Raw genomic sequence first — 16,647 nt, forward strand, 5'->3', positions numbered from 1 at the left:
CGGGTCGTAAAAGGTATGTATTTGTTATTATTTCTTGTAAATCACGATGTGTTGCACAGATTATTTTTTAGAAAAAATCCTATGTGGTGGACCCGGACCATGAAAAAGAAAAGGTTCAATAAGATCGGTAAAAAAAAAGGCAGGGGGACAGAGAGGGAGAAAAAGGGCAATCCAACCGTGGGAGGGACGGAGGAAAGGGCTTTTTGGGAGGGTTACGCAACTATCAGTGCTCAGCCTCGAGTGTTTCCTCGGGCACAGATACTTTGGTGATAACGCGATGCGGAAACGGCGCTCGGCGACAAGAGAAGAAATTGCAATGAATGAAAAACGCTCGCACAGTGCACGCATGGACTCCCTCCCTCCCCCTTTTCCCAGCAGCGCGTGTCTCTTTAAAAGGATCGACCTTTTCAATCGACGCGCCGTCCTTGATTCTCTTTCTCTCGCACCTATGGCCGGTAACTTTGGCTCTCGGGTGCACGTGTACCGCGCGCGGCTTTCGTCCAGCGGATGGAGCGTTTTGTCTGTCGTGCTCTTTGCTCCGCGTCACGGCTCGTATATGCACCTACTTGGTCGCGCGAGGAAGGTTACCTGCGGCAGACGATGACAACGGTGATGCGCAAAAAAAATCCCTTCATCGTGAAATGCATGGGTTTGCAAATCGGTACAGGCCATCGAATCGGCGAGAAAGGGTCGATCGAGTTGAATATAGCTTCGAGCTTGAATGAACCGATTAATCCGACTCGCGGCTATATCTGATGTGACAAGACAGCGGGAGGAGCGGATGGATTTATTTAAATTTAACTGCTGCTCTGCAGAACACGTGCGCATCGGATTTAGTTCGTGCGATTTGCAGATGTAAATTTTCAACAATGGGCTAAAGACCTGATTGACTGTTTGTTGGGTCTCAGGGTTGAGGCTTTATTCGTTTGATCATTATTTTTTTTTTTTTTTTTTTTTTTTTTTTTTTTTGCTGTCGCTATAATGATAATATCTCATTGGAATTTGTGTCCCCAATTTCATGTGATTTGCCGACGCGAAAATTGTTGAGCAAGTGCGTCCGTGTCACTCTGGCGATTAGGTTTTCGAGTGAATTAGAGACTCAATGATAATTGACATTCGCCACGAATGGGTGCAGCTTCGTTTACAGGTGTTTATGGAAAATAATTGGCCGAACCGAGTTTTCAGTAGTAATAACCTTTTTTGGTCAGACGGTACAACCATATAGGATAAAAAGTGATCGTAATGACACTATGATAAGTAAAACATCTAACAATTTGGCGCACTGGAATAATAAAGTTTTTCAATCATTGTTAGTGATGTCATTATTAGAATCAAGCGGTAATTTAAATAACTCAGTTGCATTCGATTCATCCACAAAAGAGAAAAAATACCATTTTTGGTTAGAAAATCATTAATGCTTTCTAAAAATAAAATAAAAATATCTACTTTCGAACCACTATAAACAAGCTAATTATGTTACGTAATTTTCCAAGTATCATTTCCTGGTAGTAACGCTCATCGGGATGTACGCACAAGCGCCTATAGACGAGTCCATTTCTCGATAATTCCCGTCTCAAAAAAAAAAAAAAATAAATAAATAAAATAAAATAAAATAAAATAAAACTACTCAGCTTAAAAGGTTCAACTCTTTCTTCTCGCGGTACCTCTTCCGAATATAAGCGTACAGAGTGAAATATCACCTCGAAAAACCTACAAAGGTGCATGCCATCCAACCATACAGGTGTCAATAAGCGAAGGGCCGATTAAAAGTTTCAACGAGCCAATAAAAATCTACGAGTTGTCCCTGCAACTAGGTTTTCCACGACCATCGGCTAAGCCCCCCGATGAACCAACAGCATCATCGACTATTCGTTTGCGCAGAAGCGCTCCCGTCTCCCTCGTTCTGATCTATAACGGGTAAGTATGCATACACTAGGTACGGCACTTGAGCTACTCGGAGCCGGAAAGAGAGAGAATGGAAAAGGAGCCCGTGTACAATTTTCCGGCGCAATCGATGCTTTCGACGAAAAAGCAGCGCGAATTCCGGCTCGGCTCTTTCACCCACCCCCCTTCTCTACCAGAACTCTGTCGAGTAAAATCAATGATAACCTAACCTCCCTGTCCAAGGAGCTTGGGACTCGTAAGAAAAATCGGGAAAGGACACTAGGGGTGGAAAACCCACGAGGAGAGATCGACAATCAAGGGCTACGGAAAGACATTGCACGTCCATGGGGTTGTTCATGTTATACGTGTACGAGATGGGAGCAGACATTTGCACTCTGTAGCCGAGCGCGAGCTATAGAGTATCGTTTGAGCGGCGCATGCGCGAAGCAGACGACAAAGAGCTGCTTCATTGCAATCAGCAAATGGGCCCTCGTCCGGGGATCTATCCTGTTCTATACCTCATGCAAATTATCAATTGTCTGCCAGTGTCCCTTAGCCACCCGATGAGCGTAAATTCAAGTCGAGGGCCCTCCTCCCCACGGCCCCCGTGCTAAAAGTTTGTCTGGCAAGAGCAAAATGTCGAACGAACGAGGGCAGAATGCACCAGTGCGCGGGCGCGCGCTCTCTCCGTTGCAAGCTCCGCTGCATTACGCCGCTGGAGCGTTACGCAATACCGGAACTCGGGAAAATTCACGCCCGGCGTGTACGTATACGCGCAATGGTCATAATATGTGAGCTGCACTACTGATCGATCGGCGCTCGTCTCCTCCCCGCGAAGGAGCTGCACACGCGACCTTGAGTCGGAAGGACGATAAGGGGGGGTGCGCGGCGATCCTTTGGTCGGCAGATCATTTGGGCCTCGACATTGGACGATCCCGCGAACGCCGGAACTCTCGTGACTTATACGTATATACCTATGCGCTGCCGCTGCTTCTGCTGCCCCGGAACGGGTTACGTAAGCGCCTTCGTAACGGCGGGTAAGTTGCCACCCCCCGATTCTCCCGTGCCCCTGTCTATCATCGACTACCCTTTCTTTTTGCCACGCCAATGGATGATCATCAGTGTTGGTCGATCGATAAATTTCGAGTCAACTATATAGCACACTATGCGTAAGTTACAAGCTTGGCTGATCTATAAAAGCCATCGGTTTGAAAACCAAAAGAAATGGCGTGTATGGCTATAATACGGGTGCCGAGCACTACCAACTACGTACAGCTTGTAGAAGAAAAGAAAAAAAAAAAAAAGAAAAGTGTAGCAATTAACTCGCCAAAAACAAAAAAAGAAGAAGAAGAAAGAGAGAGAAAAATGGGTGTTTTTACCATGTTGGCGCGGGCTGGTGCTGCTGGTCCAGGAAAATCTGAGACCCTGGGCCTGGCTTACGCACAAGTCGATCTCCCTTTGATCGTCACTGACACGCGCGCGCGGGCGCCCTTTATTTTACCTTACAACGACGTCGCGCGCGAGAGAAAACAAAGAACAATGGTAAATATCCGTCGCCGTCCTCTTTATTGCCAGGGTCGTTGTCGTCGGTGTGTCGTAACAGTGCACCACCAGCAACGGCCGTGGAGGTAAGGGTGTGGACGCGCGACAACAACGCTGGCCCCGTTACTTATCGTCTAATACTATACCGATGGCGACGGTCGTCTTGCACTGGCCCGCAGACAGCCGCGATCACTGCGAAACACTCGAGGGTTTTACTGCACGGACCCGGACAGTGGGCCCTACATCCGGGGAAGAAAGAGAGGGGAGTCACCCCCCATCTCCCTCTCCCCCTCTCCGCGATCACTCTCATTCGTTCATCCAACAGATTTACACTCGTCTCACAGATTCGCACACACACGCACGCACGCAGCCATACACCGAATCTTTTGTTCTCCTTGAGGATCGAAGCTCCGCGATTATTTATAGGTGATGTAACACAGTTTCAAAAGACACTTGCAGTCCACAGTTTCGTCATTCATTTATCATATTTTGACGTTTGCCATCGACACTTTTGTTGCTCATCGGTGCACTTTTTGTACTCGTTTAATGCGACACTTGATCGACAAAGTCCGGGTATCACTATGGTCGCGCATCGGCCAGTCTTCGATGAGTGTCCAGTTACCGACTTCTTCATCGGCGTCCGTAATTACGTAAGGGATTGTACGAGTGCGCGGAAAAAAAAAAAAAAAAAAAAAAAGATATACGAAAGAGATGAAAAACACACGAATGCACGAGCTGTATTGTATAGTGTCCCTCTTGGTATCGATCAGGCGAAATCGAAAAGCGAGAGGCAGAGAAAGAGCTGAAGAATCCCGACCGATCGACCATTAGAAAAAAAAAAAAAAAAAAAAAAAAAACTCACATTCGACTCTTTTTGCTTTCCTTTACTTCCGAGCTGTCATTACTTTATCTGGCAAACACTTGGCAAGCCACTCTTTCTCCACCGCTCGCTCGGTGGTCAGTGTCATCCACGTCATTTGCCCACTTGGCACCGAAATTCACTGTTCAACGACTACGACACCAGCACACACACACACACACACACACACACACACACACGAGATGACAACAAAGATCGGCAAACCAAACTCTTACACGTGAGCAAAAGAAGAAGAAAAAAAAAAAAAAAAAAAAAAACCCATGTAATGACGTATCCTAGAGCTTGCGCATTCACACCTCGTCAGCCGCGTGGAAGAACATCACCGGAGATCAAGCATACTCCAGCCGCGCCTTCCTTTTTTTGTACCGACAAGCTCCGGTGATGTTCCTCGGGCACACTCGACGGCACTTGCGAAACGATAACTTTGATCTTCACAGTTGTTCGAGTCACGCGGACCACGTATTTAACAAGGAACACTCGCGAGGGAGCAGAGGGCGTTATGTCACAGCGTAGGTATAGCACTGCGAGGCACGAAGGGACGCGCGAATGAAAAGAACCAAGGGAGAGAAAGTGGCCCCGGGTATTGGAGTATAGTAATCAACGACTCGTCGATGATGTCGTCGTCGACGTCCTCGGGTCATTAAAAGAGCGAGAGAGAGAGAGAGAGAAGACAAAGAGCATACATCCACCGCCTTCCTTCTATTCGCGTCTCATCCAGGAGAGCAGCAGCCACGAGAAAGAGGGTTCCGGTGCGCGCGCACGAGCTTACACTCGCGGGCGACCTCGACGTCCTCTTTCTCCTCCTCCTCTTGGCTTCCTTGGCTCCCCCAAGGAGCTACCAAACGTCACTTGGTCTTCTTCTTTCTTTCTTTTCACTCTATCCACTATATTTTTTAATTCATTCTCTCTCTCTCTCTCTCTTGTCAGTAGAATAGTCCAAGACAACGACAGACAGACGTCACCATCAGCGGTAGAGCATCTCCCTTTCTCTCCCTTCCTCCCACGTATACATGAATAATAAGCTCACAGTCACACGCTCCACAGAGGGTGGCTTCGGATACATGTATTTGTACGCGTGTAAGCTATGACACAGCCAAGGGAGGGTGGTATAAGGCGGTGGCGAGCATATAATATGTGTGTGTATGTGCGTGACGAGGTAAATCTACTCCTAAGGTATGTATGTATGTATGCATGTATGTATGTATATATGCGGTAGGACTGCCAGGATCTCTTTGAGTACACTGTAAGCACGTACGAGTACTACCGTGTACTGTCATGGCAAGTGTGTGTGTCAGGTGCTGGGTACATGTAGGTGTATGCATTTGGTGACGGGATGACGGTATATAGGCAGTCGCGAGGGGGTTGCTTGCAATGGACGGAGGGAACGAGGGGGCGCTCGGATCGAGGGAAGAAGTCGATGCACAGCAAGGGGATGAAAACGGCACCTTCCACTACGTGATTTTTTTTTTTTTTTTTTTTTTTTTCCCTCCTCCTATCGTCAAATCTCCGACAAGCACAGCCGATGATGATTATGGGGGAGGGAGGGTTTGGAAGGATTTCACACGGCACAACTGGCAAAACTTTGGCTCGCACACACGAAAGACGATGCGGAGACGAGAGGACTGCAATGAAGACAGACGGACGGAAAACTCGAAAAACCCGTCGCCAGTGAAGTAGAGATTTTTCGTTGGTTCGAACGATGAGTTGTTGTTGTTGTTGTTGTTGTTGTTGTTGTTGTTATTATTATTTTTGTTTGGTTTTTATTTTTGGTTTTTTGGTTAATCGGCAACACAAACCTTGTCGTCACTCATGGCTGCGGCGAGGCGGCTCTATCGATGTGAGAGAAGGTAACGGCGCGGCTTCGGGGTGGACCAGAGACTGACTAGTGTGCGTCGCGCGCGTCGTGAAGGACCGCCGGCATCATCGACCGGTCCTCCCCACTCCTCTCTCTTTCTTCCTCCCTCCCTCCCCTCTTTTTCTTCTACTTCACCCCCTCGCGGTTGCACGTACCCGCGAGCGACAAAGCGTCAGTGTATGCGTATACCTATGTATACGGGTGGACGGCGTATACACATCCAAACCCCACTGCGCCGTCGCGAGATTAATCTATTCCCCTCTCCTCACTCTGTTTGGCTGTACACACGCGCACTGCACGCCTCGGCTCTGTCCATCTCCCCGAAGCGTGCCCCTCTTCCGTACAACCAAACGTGTGTATGTGTGTCTCCCTCGCTCCCCCTGGCTCGGTCCGCTCGAGCTTGCGCCGCCACCGCGGGAACGTCAGCGCAAGCTCTGCGAGCCGCCAGTGCCTACGACAGCCCAGGGTGGATAAAGAGGAGGAGAATATGCATGCATGCCGTGCGTATCTATCTCTACGTGTTATAACATGCGCCCTAGCAGCGGAGAGCTTTCGATCCCCGTTGTCCTCCTTGGCTCCGGAGGCTGCAGCGTTTTTTCTGCCAGACCGGAGAGGCTCTTCGTTGACGATTCTATCACCTCTGTATATCTATAGGGATGCATTGCTAAGCTTCCGGTGTACCATGTATCGTTTTTTTTCTTTTTTTTTTTTTTTTTTTTTTTTTTTTTTTTTTTTTTTTGTTTTCCAGCTAAAAATGATTCGTAATCGAGCTCGCGAAGAGTAACCCTTTCGAGGTGAGAGCCAAATATTGTCGAATTTCAAGAGGATGAGCCGTGAATCCTGTGCAACACATGCTCCCTACTTACCATGATTCCCGGCCCGTTTCGTTTGTTCCGTAGGTCCGGAGGCTCGAGGGGAGCTTGCGTTGAGCACCACTGGGCTGGGATCTGTGCTACTGGGCTACGCGCCACTATACCACCATTGTATATACATACATATATATATATATATATATATATATATATATACACACCAACACACCCGATCTCCCTCCTCTCTCTGGCTCATATATGTCTATAATATACGCGCGCGTCCGTCTCTATACTCTTTACTCAATGTCGGATCTCGTCGAGCGTAGCACGGCTGTCTTTCTCTAACTTGCAAGCTGCGGGTTTCTCCGCCGCGTAGAGCTTCTGTTGGCTGCAGCAGCGGCTCCACGGACGAGGAGAAACTTAAGAAAAAAAACTTGATTATTCGTGCACGGATTCCACCCACGGGTGAACGAGCGTTTTCCCCGGATGTGCCGTGTGAAAATTAGCTTTTTTTTTTTCGCCGACGGTGCAACTCGGCCGACTGGTTGTACATAGTCTCTCCTCTACGGGGCAAACGAGGGCTCGTTCGACTACGAGGGGGTTGTGTATATATACTTCGAGGGACAGGGGGAGGGGTTGTTTTTTTTTGCATACTGGGAATATTTTTTTGTGTACCTACTGCATCGACGATCAGGGGGAAACTATATTTTTGACCACAAAAACGATACACCGTAGCACACGATCGTACATCGAAAAATCAAAAGTCCGTTTTACCATAGCTGTAGCAATTTTATTTTCCATCAACTCCGCCGTTTGATTTAACGAGTTCCAGAATCGATTGAAGACCAAACGCAACCTCTGCGAGCTTCTACAAAAACGTTGTTTCCCTGTGTGTATATATATATATATATATATATATATATTTTTTTTTTTTTCATTAAATTCGCTCATGCGTGCCTCTCACCTTCAATACGTACGTCAAAGGGTAATGACTCTGTGCTACGTTACCCGCAGATTTTCCCGGCGCAGAGTTGAATGGAAACGCCAAAAGATCGATCGGCCGCACGTAGGAGCGAGCTCGCTTGGGCGATGAAAACGTGCGAGATCGAGAGGGTAAGAAAAAAAGAAGGAAAAAAAAACCGAGGACCCGGAAAAACGCCCGGAGCTGAGCTGATAAACAAATATACATATTGTATGAAATGGGGAAGGGGGGGGGAGGAGGAAAATAGTTACGGCCCAAAGTGATGGACATCGCTCACGATCGAGAGCCATTGGCACGTCGGTAATATAATTTTTTTCCCCAATCTCGCCCACCATCCATCGGCTTACAATCAGTTTCGATATCTTATGTACTGGTGTACGTACCCTCTTGCTCGCACCTCTGCTTCCAGACCCGAGTCACGTGAGGGGGAGCTACCAGGGTTTTGACCCTTCCATTAACAGCCCTTTTTTTCCTCCATTTGATTGAGAGTTACGAGGTAAGGTCGCGCTTAGGTCATATCTTATTTGACAAAGTCCAATCCGTTTGAGATGCGCAGGACCTATCCTTATATGGGCTGGTGGTATTTTACGAGCTGTACGCCTTGGAGCGTTTAGAAATGCAAAAGCAATACATACCAAAGAGGGAAATTTTTGGGATACTAAGTCCTGAGGATTTGTAGACGCGCGCCTCGATTAAATTCTTCCGCATCTTGGTATAAAAAGTTTTTTCAGCACCATAAACACGTTGGAAATTCAACTTGCGAAAAGAGGATAATTTTCCAAACAGATAGCACAGGTTTGATGTTTATATACGTGATCCTCTACAGTTTCCGGAATCTCATACAATATTTTCTTTGGGGATGATATGCTGTTTGCTCGTAATAGGTGCGATATACGTGTATATGAAAGCTCTTTCATGTATACAGACATGCATGGACCGTTCAAATTACTTGAGGATGAAATGTGTATGCATAAAAACAAGATTTCCGGGCCCCTTTATACACAGAACTAGGAATTTGAGATGTTACCCAGAGTCCATCCAACACTCAATTAGCCAAACTTTTTCCCCTTCAAAATAATCAGGTTTACCGAGGACTTTGAGCTTTGATAGCTATTCCAGAAAGAGAAGCATTGATCAAGGCGAGTTCCCTCGTTATACGTCAATTCGAACTATCGCACAGATACTATATGTGTACCTGATACCTGTCAAAAGAGCAAATATTTATGTAAAGGTGTACCGTACGAGTATGAAAGGCGGAGCTTGCAAGTTTCATCGCGATATACTGGAATTAGCTTGTGGGTCAATTACACATGCAGGGAAATTTTTGCCTTTTGTAAAATTTACATGACACGTGATAGTTTGAAACTCCACTGATCCTATGAACTCTTTAACACATCAGCAAATATCGAAATCGAGCTCTAAACTGTGCTTCAGATAAAACATCTGTGTAATTATCGGGCAACACGTGCTCGCGCTCGTGTAATGGCCATCATCGTTGTATCGCGTGTGCCAACGCGCGTTACATGCTGTGTGTTTTCCGTCAATCGAAGCGACCCGATCTTCAAAGTTTTGCGAAAATGGAGCACGTAGAAATCGATTTTTTCTTATTTATTTTTTTTTTTTTCACAAACCAAAGCCAAGTATCACCTACGCTTTTTTTTCTCCTTCTCGATTATTTTTAAAAAAAAGCAGGTAACATTTATCTTTGCTCGACGACATCAGGTAGCCATGACAATGCCCTAATTACCATTGAGCACGAGTCCAATCTTTTGGGTCGACCGATCGACAAAAAAATCAAAGCTCGAGGGAGCACCCGGCTGGTTAGCAACCGCTCGAAGCAAGGGGGTAGGAGAAGAAATCTCCCGCGCAATCGTCCACGAAGAACAAAAGAGAAAAGGGGAAAAAAAAGAGACAGAAGAAGAAAGAGAGAGAGAGAGAGAGCTTAGAGTAGGCGCGAAAGCTCGGGCATATTTCACGCACGCTCGCGCGGCTTCTTTCGTATTCCCACGGGCTGGGGAGAGGATGGCTCGGGGTGCTTCCGGGCACGAGCGACATGCCGTAGCGCGTAAAACGCACACGTAGGTACGGAGACAGATAGCACGTGAATCTCCCATGCAGTTGTGCGATGCTTGGTGATGCTCATAGGCAGAGAGAGAGAGCAATTTGCTACTGTACCGCTGATGCTGTTGGCGCGTCTGCGTGTGCAGGGAGAGGCAGCGAGGGGTTACGCAATCTAGGACTGGCCTTGTGCCAATCTACTCCCTCCCTCCCTCGATCGCTCTCTTCATCTATCCATATCGTTATACAGATACTGCATCATCTATTGCCACGTGTGTATATAGGTGTATATGGAGGATATGATGTTGGATGTACTCGCGTGCGCGGTAAATGCGCGTGGGTATAAGAGAGCGCGTTTGCCTTTTGGTGTGGATGAGCTAGCACGTGTCAAATTCGCGTCAACGCTAATCAAGAATTTGTATGCGTCCCTATAGAGAATATACGCAGGCATTGAGAGTAGCACGAGAGCTTGTAGAGCGTGGCGATGCTTTTGGGCCAATATCGCGGAGATGGGAGCTTTTTAGGAATCTGTGTGTACAAAAAACATCAGCCGTGCGGGTTTGTGTAATCGATAGAAGATTACATGTGTAGGTGGTATCAACTTGGGGCCCATCTATATGAATCCCACCACCGGTTGACCCGATATTTTATCGACTCGCGCTCACGTATGTCTGATCTCGTTTTCACGGAAAAACAAACTTACAATCAACTTGTCTGATGTTGTTTCAGCTGCGTCAGACATCCTTTCTTTCGTCGGTGCTACATGACTCGTAAATGTTTAGTTGAAACTGGTACATCTGCCCAAAAGGGGTCCTGAGATGAAGGTCATCACCATCTTAATTCCCACTTTTTCGACCATCGGACACGAGTAGTGTTTCCGGTCAATACAGTGTGAACATTCGATTTCTTGGTTTTTCCCTCGTTGAGAAATTAAGAAAGTTGCTCGATTGTAAGAGGTACGTCCTCGTGCAGAGCACCTGCGAAGCTCACGGTCGACTTTTCTGCTTTTTCCGGGTCATTAAAATTTACTGGAGGGGTCGCGAGCGCCAAGGAAGAAAACGGAGACTTGGTTTTCATTAGAATGACCATTATCTCGAAGTGCGGAGTTGCGATTCGCACTATTTTTTTTGCCATCCGAATGATGAAAATATAGCTTCCAGATGTCGCTTGTTGTTTTGGTCTGACCCTAACTTGATTACATTATTTACAGGTTTCATCGAAAGTAATGATGAAAACGCAGAATTTATACATTTCAGATGGAGAATGAATTAAGATGTTTCCCAAACGTGCAAATGACGTGATGGATGATCCGACGATTCCTCACTCGACCCCTCCGAAATGGCGCTGGGATCGGGTAAACTTTTCCAACAGTCATCCTCGATCGTGCAACATATCCAAACTAATCAGCTACGTGTACTCATCGCTTAAAAAAAATTCCATTAGGCAACCCCATGCAGGCACGCAGCTACTGAACGGGGGATCCTGGACATTCATCCCGACGAAAGTGCTCGACGCGTGTTTTGGATTATTACGCAGGCCCCGTAACGTGGGCAAGCGTGATTTTGCAAATGAGCTTTGTAGGTGTACATCTTACTTCCCCCCCATTGATTAATCGTCAGCAATTCGACTCAATTCACGTGGACCTCGGATGAGTATTGTCCAGGGACACTCGGTGTATTTGTTTAAGGAAATGACTTTCGTTGGCAATTACAAACGGGAGGATCAAAGGGCTCGCTTGGTCGTTCACTTTAGCAAAGTTAACCAACTCCTGTGATGATTTGGCCTTACGATTCTCACGTAAAAAAGAAAAGTTTGAATCAAGTAAGAATGGCCTTTAATCCCTCCACCTTTTTGCCATAGCAGCCGTTATAGTCCAGACAACAAGCCGAGATAAGAGAGAGCGGCGAATACAGGGATGTACGTAATAACAGAGAGGCCGACTCTTAATCCGAAACTTCTCTTTGTTCCCCAACTTTGTTCGAGCTTTTAACGAAATCAGAGACGCGCGTGTAACGCTCGTACCCCTGAACCCTCCCTTTTATACCGAACGACGACGCGCCGTGACGGTGCCTTTTTCTCGTCCCCGTGCAAACTTTCCTCCACTCCGTTACCAGCTTAAAAAATTTACCTCGAGGCAAAATCCGTCAAAGTACACACGCATTTACCGTTGCTCTACAACGCGCCCATCGAGTTTGCTATATTCTCTGAAATTTGTAAGTGTGTGCGTGTGTGTCTGTTTTATTTTACATCTGGCAAAATATTTTACGTGTCCCACCAAACGGTACACCAGATTCGTTGATTGTTTCCACCGTTTGGTCGGACACAATGTAGCTTGCGCGCACCGATGCGCCAAACAGTGACCTTGGGCCGTACTATAGCAGCTATAGAATGGCCAATGTAGCCAGGGCATGGACATCCGGTGTCGATCAAAGCGACCATTCACGGCGACTGTACTTGTTCACTTTATAAGCTCCCCCCCCCACCACCCGCCCCATGTACGTGCGCACATAATTAGTATACAGATCCAGAACCAGCATCGGAGCCTACGAGGGACGCGCAAGTTTCGTTTACGAAAGCGCCGAAGGAAGCTGGTTAGCTCGCGTGTATGGCTTATCAGCGCAATTGTCAGGAGTTGGAAGGAAAACGTGGGGGAGGGGGAGCGCATGCGCGCACCGATCGAGGCTAACCGGAAGTGTGAAGAACCAACACTGTAAATCTCAAACTTACAACAATTAAATAAACGGTATATAATTGATGGGTGAAGTAGTCGGCTATTAACCATCCGAGTCATATTGTTGTTTTCAAAGGCAACACATTGGATACACACGTGTGGTGGTGGGAAAGAAAAAAAAAAAAAAAAAAAAAAAAAAAAAAAAAAAAAAAACTAAAAATACCTACAAGTATATACTGAGCGACGATAAAGCAATGACAACGTTATTCCATTAGTCGAGGTGACGTTTCAGATTTTCCGAGGGGGCTTTTTGTCCATTGTGTGGATGTGAATATGTGTATGTACTCGAGCACGTCGACATAGTTTTATAAACTCACGATTAAAGACGAGTCCTGCATCGATAAACTGTACAATGAGATGAAACTCTATAAAACAAAAAGACAGAGTTGCGCGCAATCCGGCGGGGGGGATATAATTGGGTCGGTAGCGAGTTTCCTTTCTTAGTCGTCATGGTACTGGTTCTCACGCTTGGTGAGCTAGCCCAGGAGAGCTTTTTACGAGCTTTCGCTGTCTCACCGCGCGATAACTTATCATTTTTCTCACGAATCTGACGATTCGCGTATCATCCCAACGATTGGCAAAAAATGGAGTAGAGCTTTTATATTTGTCCAGAATTGTGTGTGTCAAAACGAAAGTGTCACGTTGTAATTCGATGCAATCGTTGTAAAACTCGGATAGTATCGATATTGAAATTTGATAGTGCTAGTGTAGCAGTTGTTTAAGATAATTTCTACCTGTGGACTAATGACCGATGGTAAGTAAGTCGTTGCCAGTGACATTTTTCTGAGAGCATGTTTTTTTTTTTAAAGAAGCGTAAAGTTGTAAAAAAAAAAAAAATTTATTTTTAAGAGCAAATAAAAGTGTTAAACAAACCCCAACAGATAAGAGTGTGTGTGCGTGTCCGTCTTTCTAGATGCACGTATACGTGTACTATGAGCAACGTGTCGTCCTCGGATAGGTCGGGCTGACGGGAGTAAAAATAATGATGCACTTGACCGTAAGCTAGAAGTGCACGGTAAGAGCGGGAGAGGCCGAGTGGGGGTCTTCTAAACACGAATAAGACGGGGAGGATTTCTTTGACGCAAGCATATATAGGTACAGAGAGTTGTGCCGAAAAATCTTAAAATACCCTCTCAACTACTCATCAATTTTTTTTTTTTTTTTTTTTTTTGGATTTACGCGCTCATTACTTACTCGAATTGGTTTCTTTCCCTCTTTTCTCACGAAAAATAACGATACAAATATAATTTAACAGCAGAGTAACGGTAGACAACTTTTTACTTGTGTAAAAAAATTTATTCTTAATTACTATGCTTGCATTACAGTATACTTAACAAAGTACCCCTTGTAAAAATAGTGAATTTCGTTCTTAAATGACAAAAAATTAATAATGCGCACCATAGGTCAATCTAAAATTTGGAACATGGTCCATATTGTAGTGCAGAAGACAAACGAACAAAAAAAAAAAAAAAAAAAAAAAAAAAAAAAATCACGCACAAAGACAAACGGATGAGCTAAAAAGAGGTGATAAAAAAAAAAGTAGGAGAAGCTTACTATCCACATGACCTAATGTAACCCGATTACGTTGCCATCATCATCATCATCACCATTATTATGGGCTGAATCGGCCCTCCTCGAGAGAATAATGCCCGTACTTACGAGTACGGTGTGTACCCCAGGAGAGCAGTCCACGGGCATCTTTGCTCTCGGGCCTGATGAATCACACGTAGATTCGCATCACGCGCGTACAAGTGTACCCTACACTTTTGTCCACCACCTCTCTCTCTCTCTCTCTTCCCATTCGACTGTATAGCTCATCATCGGGTATATATGTATGCTCGATACAATACCCCTCTCGTCGTGTGCATTCGCGCTACCGGTTGTTTCTGGCTTCGGCCGATGCCGCGGTTCATTCAAGAGACTCGAGACCGGTTAGATCCGGATAAACCCTCCTCGGGAGCAGCGACAACAGCTGACTCGCTGCCGAAGGCCCATGTCCCCCCGATACATGCCGCAGTCATCGGATACTCGTTGAGACGCGCGATCGGTTTGCCGCCTCTTGTATTTTTTTTTATTTTTTTTATTTATTATTATTATTATTATTATTTACTCTCCGTATACCAGTGTACGTTACCATTTGTCTATTTGTGCCGATACGGTGTTTTTTCTCTCCCCACCCCCTACGCAAACTGCAAAAAACCAACTCAGTGCTTGCAAGGAGAATCAATTTTATTTTATTTTTTTTTTTTTCTTTCCGCGTCCATAAGTCGCTTCAAACTGGTGATACCCTACTTTGAGTTGTATTATATTCCTTCCCATCTGCTGGAGATGTTCGTGCGTACTAGCCAAAGATGCACCCTGTATGATAGGGGGACGATCCGCGTGCCTCTACGTAATACTCACTGCAGAGTTCACGGAGCAAATTTTCGAGCTATGTATTTTTAGTGTACGTGTGTCACGCTCGTCCATTTATGTCTATTCGTCTTTTCATTTGTACGACGCTTCGTGCTGCTCTCGTTTGAGGGCATCTATCCACTGGAAAAAAAAATTTTTTTTTTTTCATGCATCACCGTACTAATTTTTGCGCTTCGTGAAACTTGCGGTTGCTGCTGCGCAAGCTCTGCTTGTATTGCTTTTAATTTTTTTTTTTTTTCAACACATGGCTGAAAGTATCATGAGTGTTTTCAATGATATATTTTTGCAGTATGTAGTCATGATCGTGTGGTAATCTTTTTGCACATTATTACGACAGACGCAGAAAAATAAAACCAGATTAAAATTGAAAATAAGATCTGGCAGATGAAAATTGATTACAATAATATAACTAAGCCTGATTCTAGAAAGATTATTTCAACGTGCAAAGAGATAAGCTCGCAAGTAAATGTGTCCGATGAAAAAGGGCAAAAGATAATTTTTTTTTTTTTTTTTTTAATTTGTTAAATATTTTCTTCCCGTCGACATTTTCCTCGTTTTTCCAATCACATAAGTGGACACTTTATGAACTCGACTCATTGTTGTAACTATTTTTGTGCTCCCAAATTGCGTTTTCAAGGACTCGCTTCGTATCTCACGTGTACCTACATTATTCAAGAACACAGTACAGAATATTAGATTATCTCCATCATGTAGGCCAACAAAAAAATCTAAATTATAAACGTTTTCGCTCATAATTATTAACTGACGATGCAGTTATTAATCGATAAGGGGGATGAAATATGGTTAGTAGGTACAGCAAATAAGAACTTTGGAAATGTAAATTTTTTGCCACGATAAAAATAAGTTTTGTAAGGAAGAGCCGAAACTTGTGCTTCGCGTACTTTTCTGTATGAAAAAAAAAAAAAAAAAAAAAAATATGCGAATAGCTAAATTTATTATAACAATTTGCTCGATCAAACGATATGATCTGATACTCTGAAAGGTCTGACTTGCCCAATCGTTTTTGCTTATCGTTTGACTCGATACGAATTGATTAAATTCACATTGTACCACCAATGAAATGCATCCCAGTAAAATACAATGACATATCGCTATTATACACCCAAGTACAGCAAAATATCAGGTATACTTTGAGCTCACTCGCGATACCTCCTGTCGTAAGTACCGCATATTTATCTTTGTTTCGCATTACTCCGTAATCCCACGGCTCTTTCGCTTATCATCGCGTAAGTACACGTATCCCCGCGATACTTTTCCATTGTCCACATCCAGTTCGAGTCTGGTGAGATTCTTAACTCGAATTATCAGAGCCGACTGATGAAAATTGCGCGGGTGATAATAATTACACGAAAGTGAGCGTGATAACACTCGTGTGTACATAAATCGCGGTGGATGGGAGCTAAGCAGTCGTTGTATATATACACACATATATAGCGCAGATGGATCTTCGTATGTACACGTGCAACG

The 16,647-nt window shown here is 45.0% G+C and overlaps 1 protein-coding gene across 6 annotated transcripts in view; it reads right to left on the bottom strand.

Moving 5' to 3' along the window:
* Window positions 1-16,647, bottom strand: part of Atpalpha (sodium/potassium-transporting ATPase subunit alpha) — an 89,688-nt gene that overhangs the window by 45,928 nt on the left and 27,113 nt on the right. Inside the window, exons 1-2 of one of the 6 annotated variants that reach the window (XM_089591548.1) lie at window positions 6,103-6,176; window positions 3,264-3,618 (exon numbers count right to left, since the gene is read on the bottom strand). The exons of 3 other annotated variants lie outside the window; for them this stretch is intronic. In XM_089591548.1, coding sequence (XP_089447674.1) covers window positions 3,264-3,266 — 3 coding nt within the window. In that variant the 5' untranslated portion in view covers window positions 3,267-3,618; window positions 6,103-6,176. Of the gene's footprint in view, window positions 1-3,263; window positions 3,619-4,602; window positions 4,679-6,102; window positions 6,184-16,647 lie in introns of those variants that run through there. 2 more of the 6 variants (XM_089591549.1, XM_089591547.1) reach the window with 2 other exon arrangements.

The sequence above is a fragment of the Copidosoma floridanum genome, unplaced genomic scaffold (genome assembly GCF_036245765.1).
Source record: "Copidosoma floridanum isolate Cflo_tuat_1 unplaced genomic scaffold, Cflo_Japanese_pri ptg000013l, whole genome shotgun sequence".
Taxonomy (NCBI): Eukaryota; Metazoa; Arthropoda; class Insecta; order Hymenoptera; family Encyrtidae; genus Copidosoma; species Copidosoma floridanum.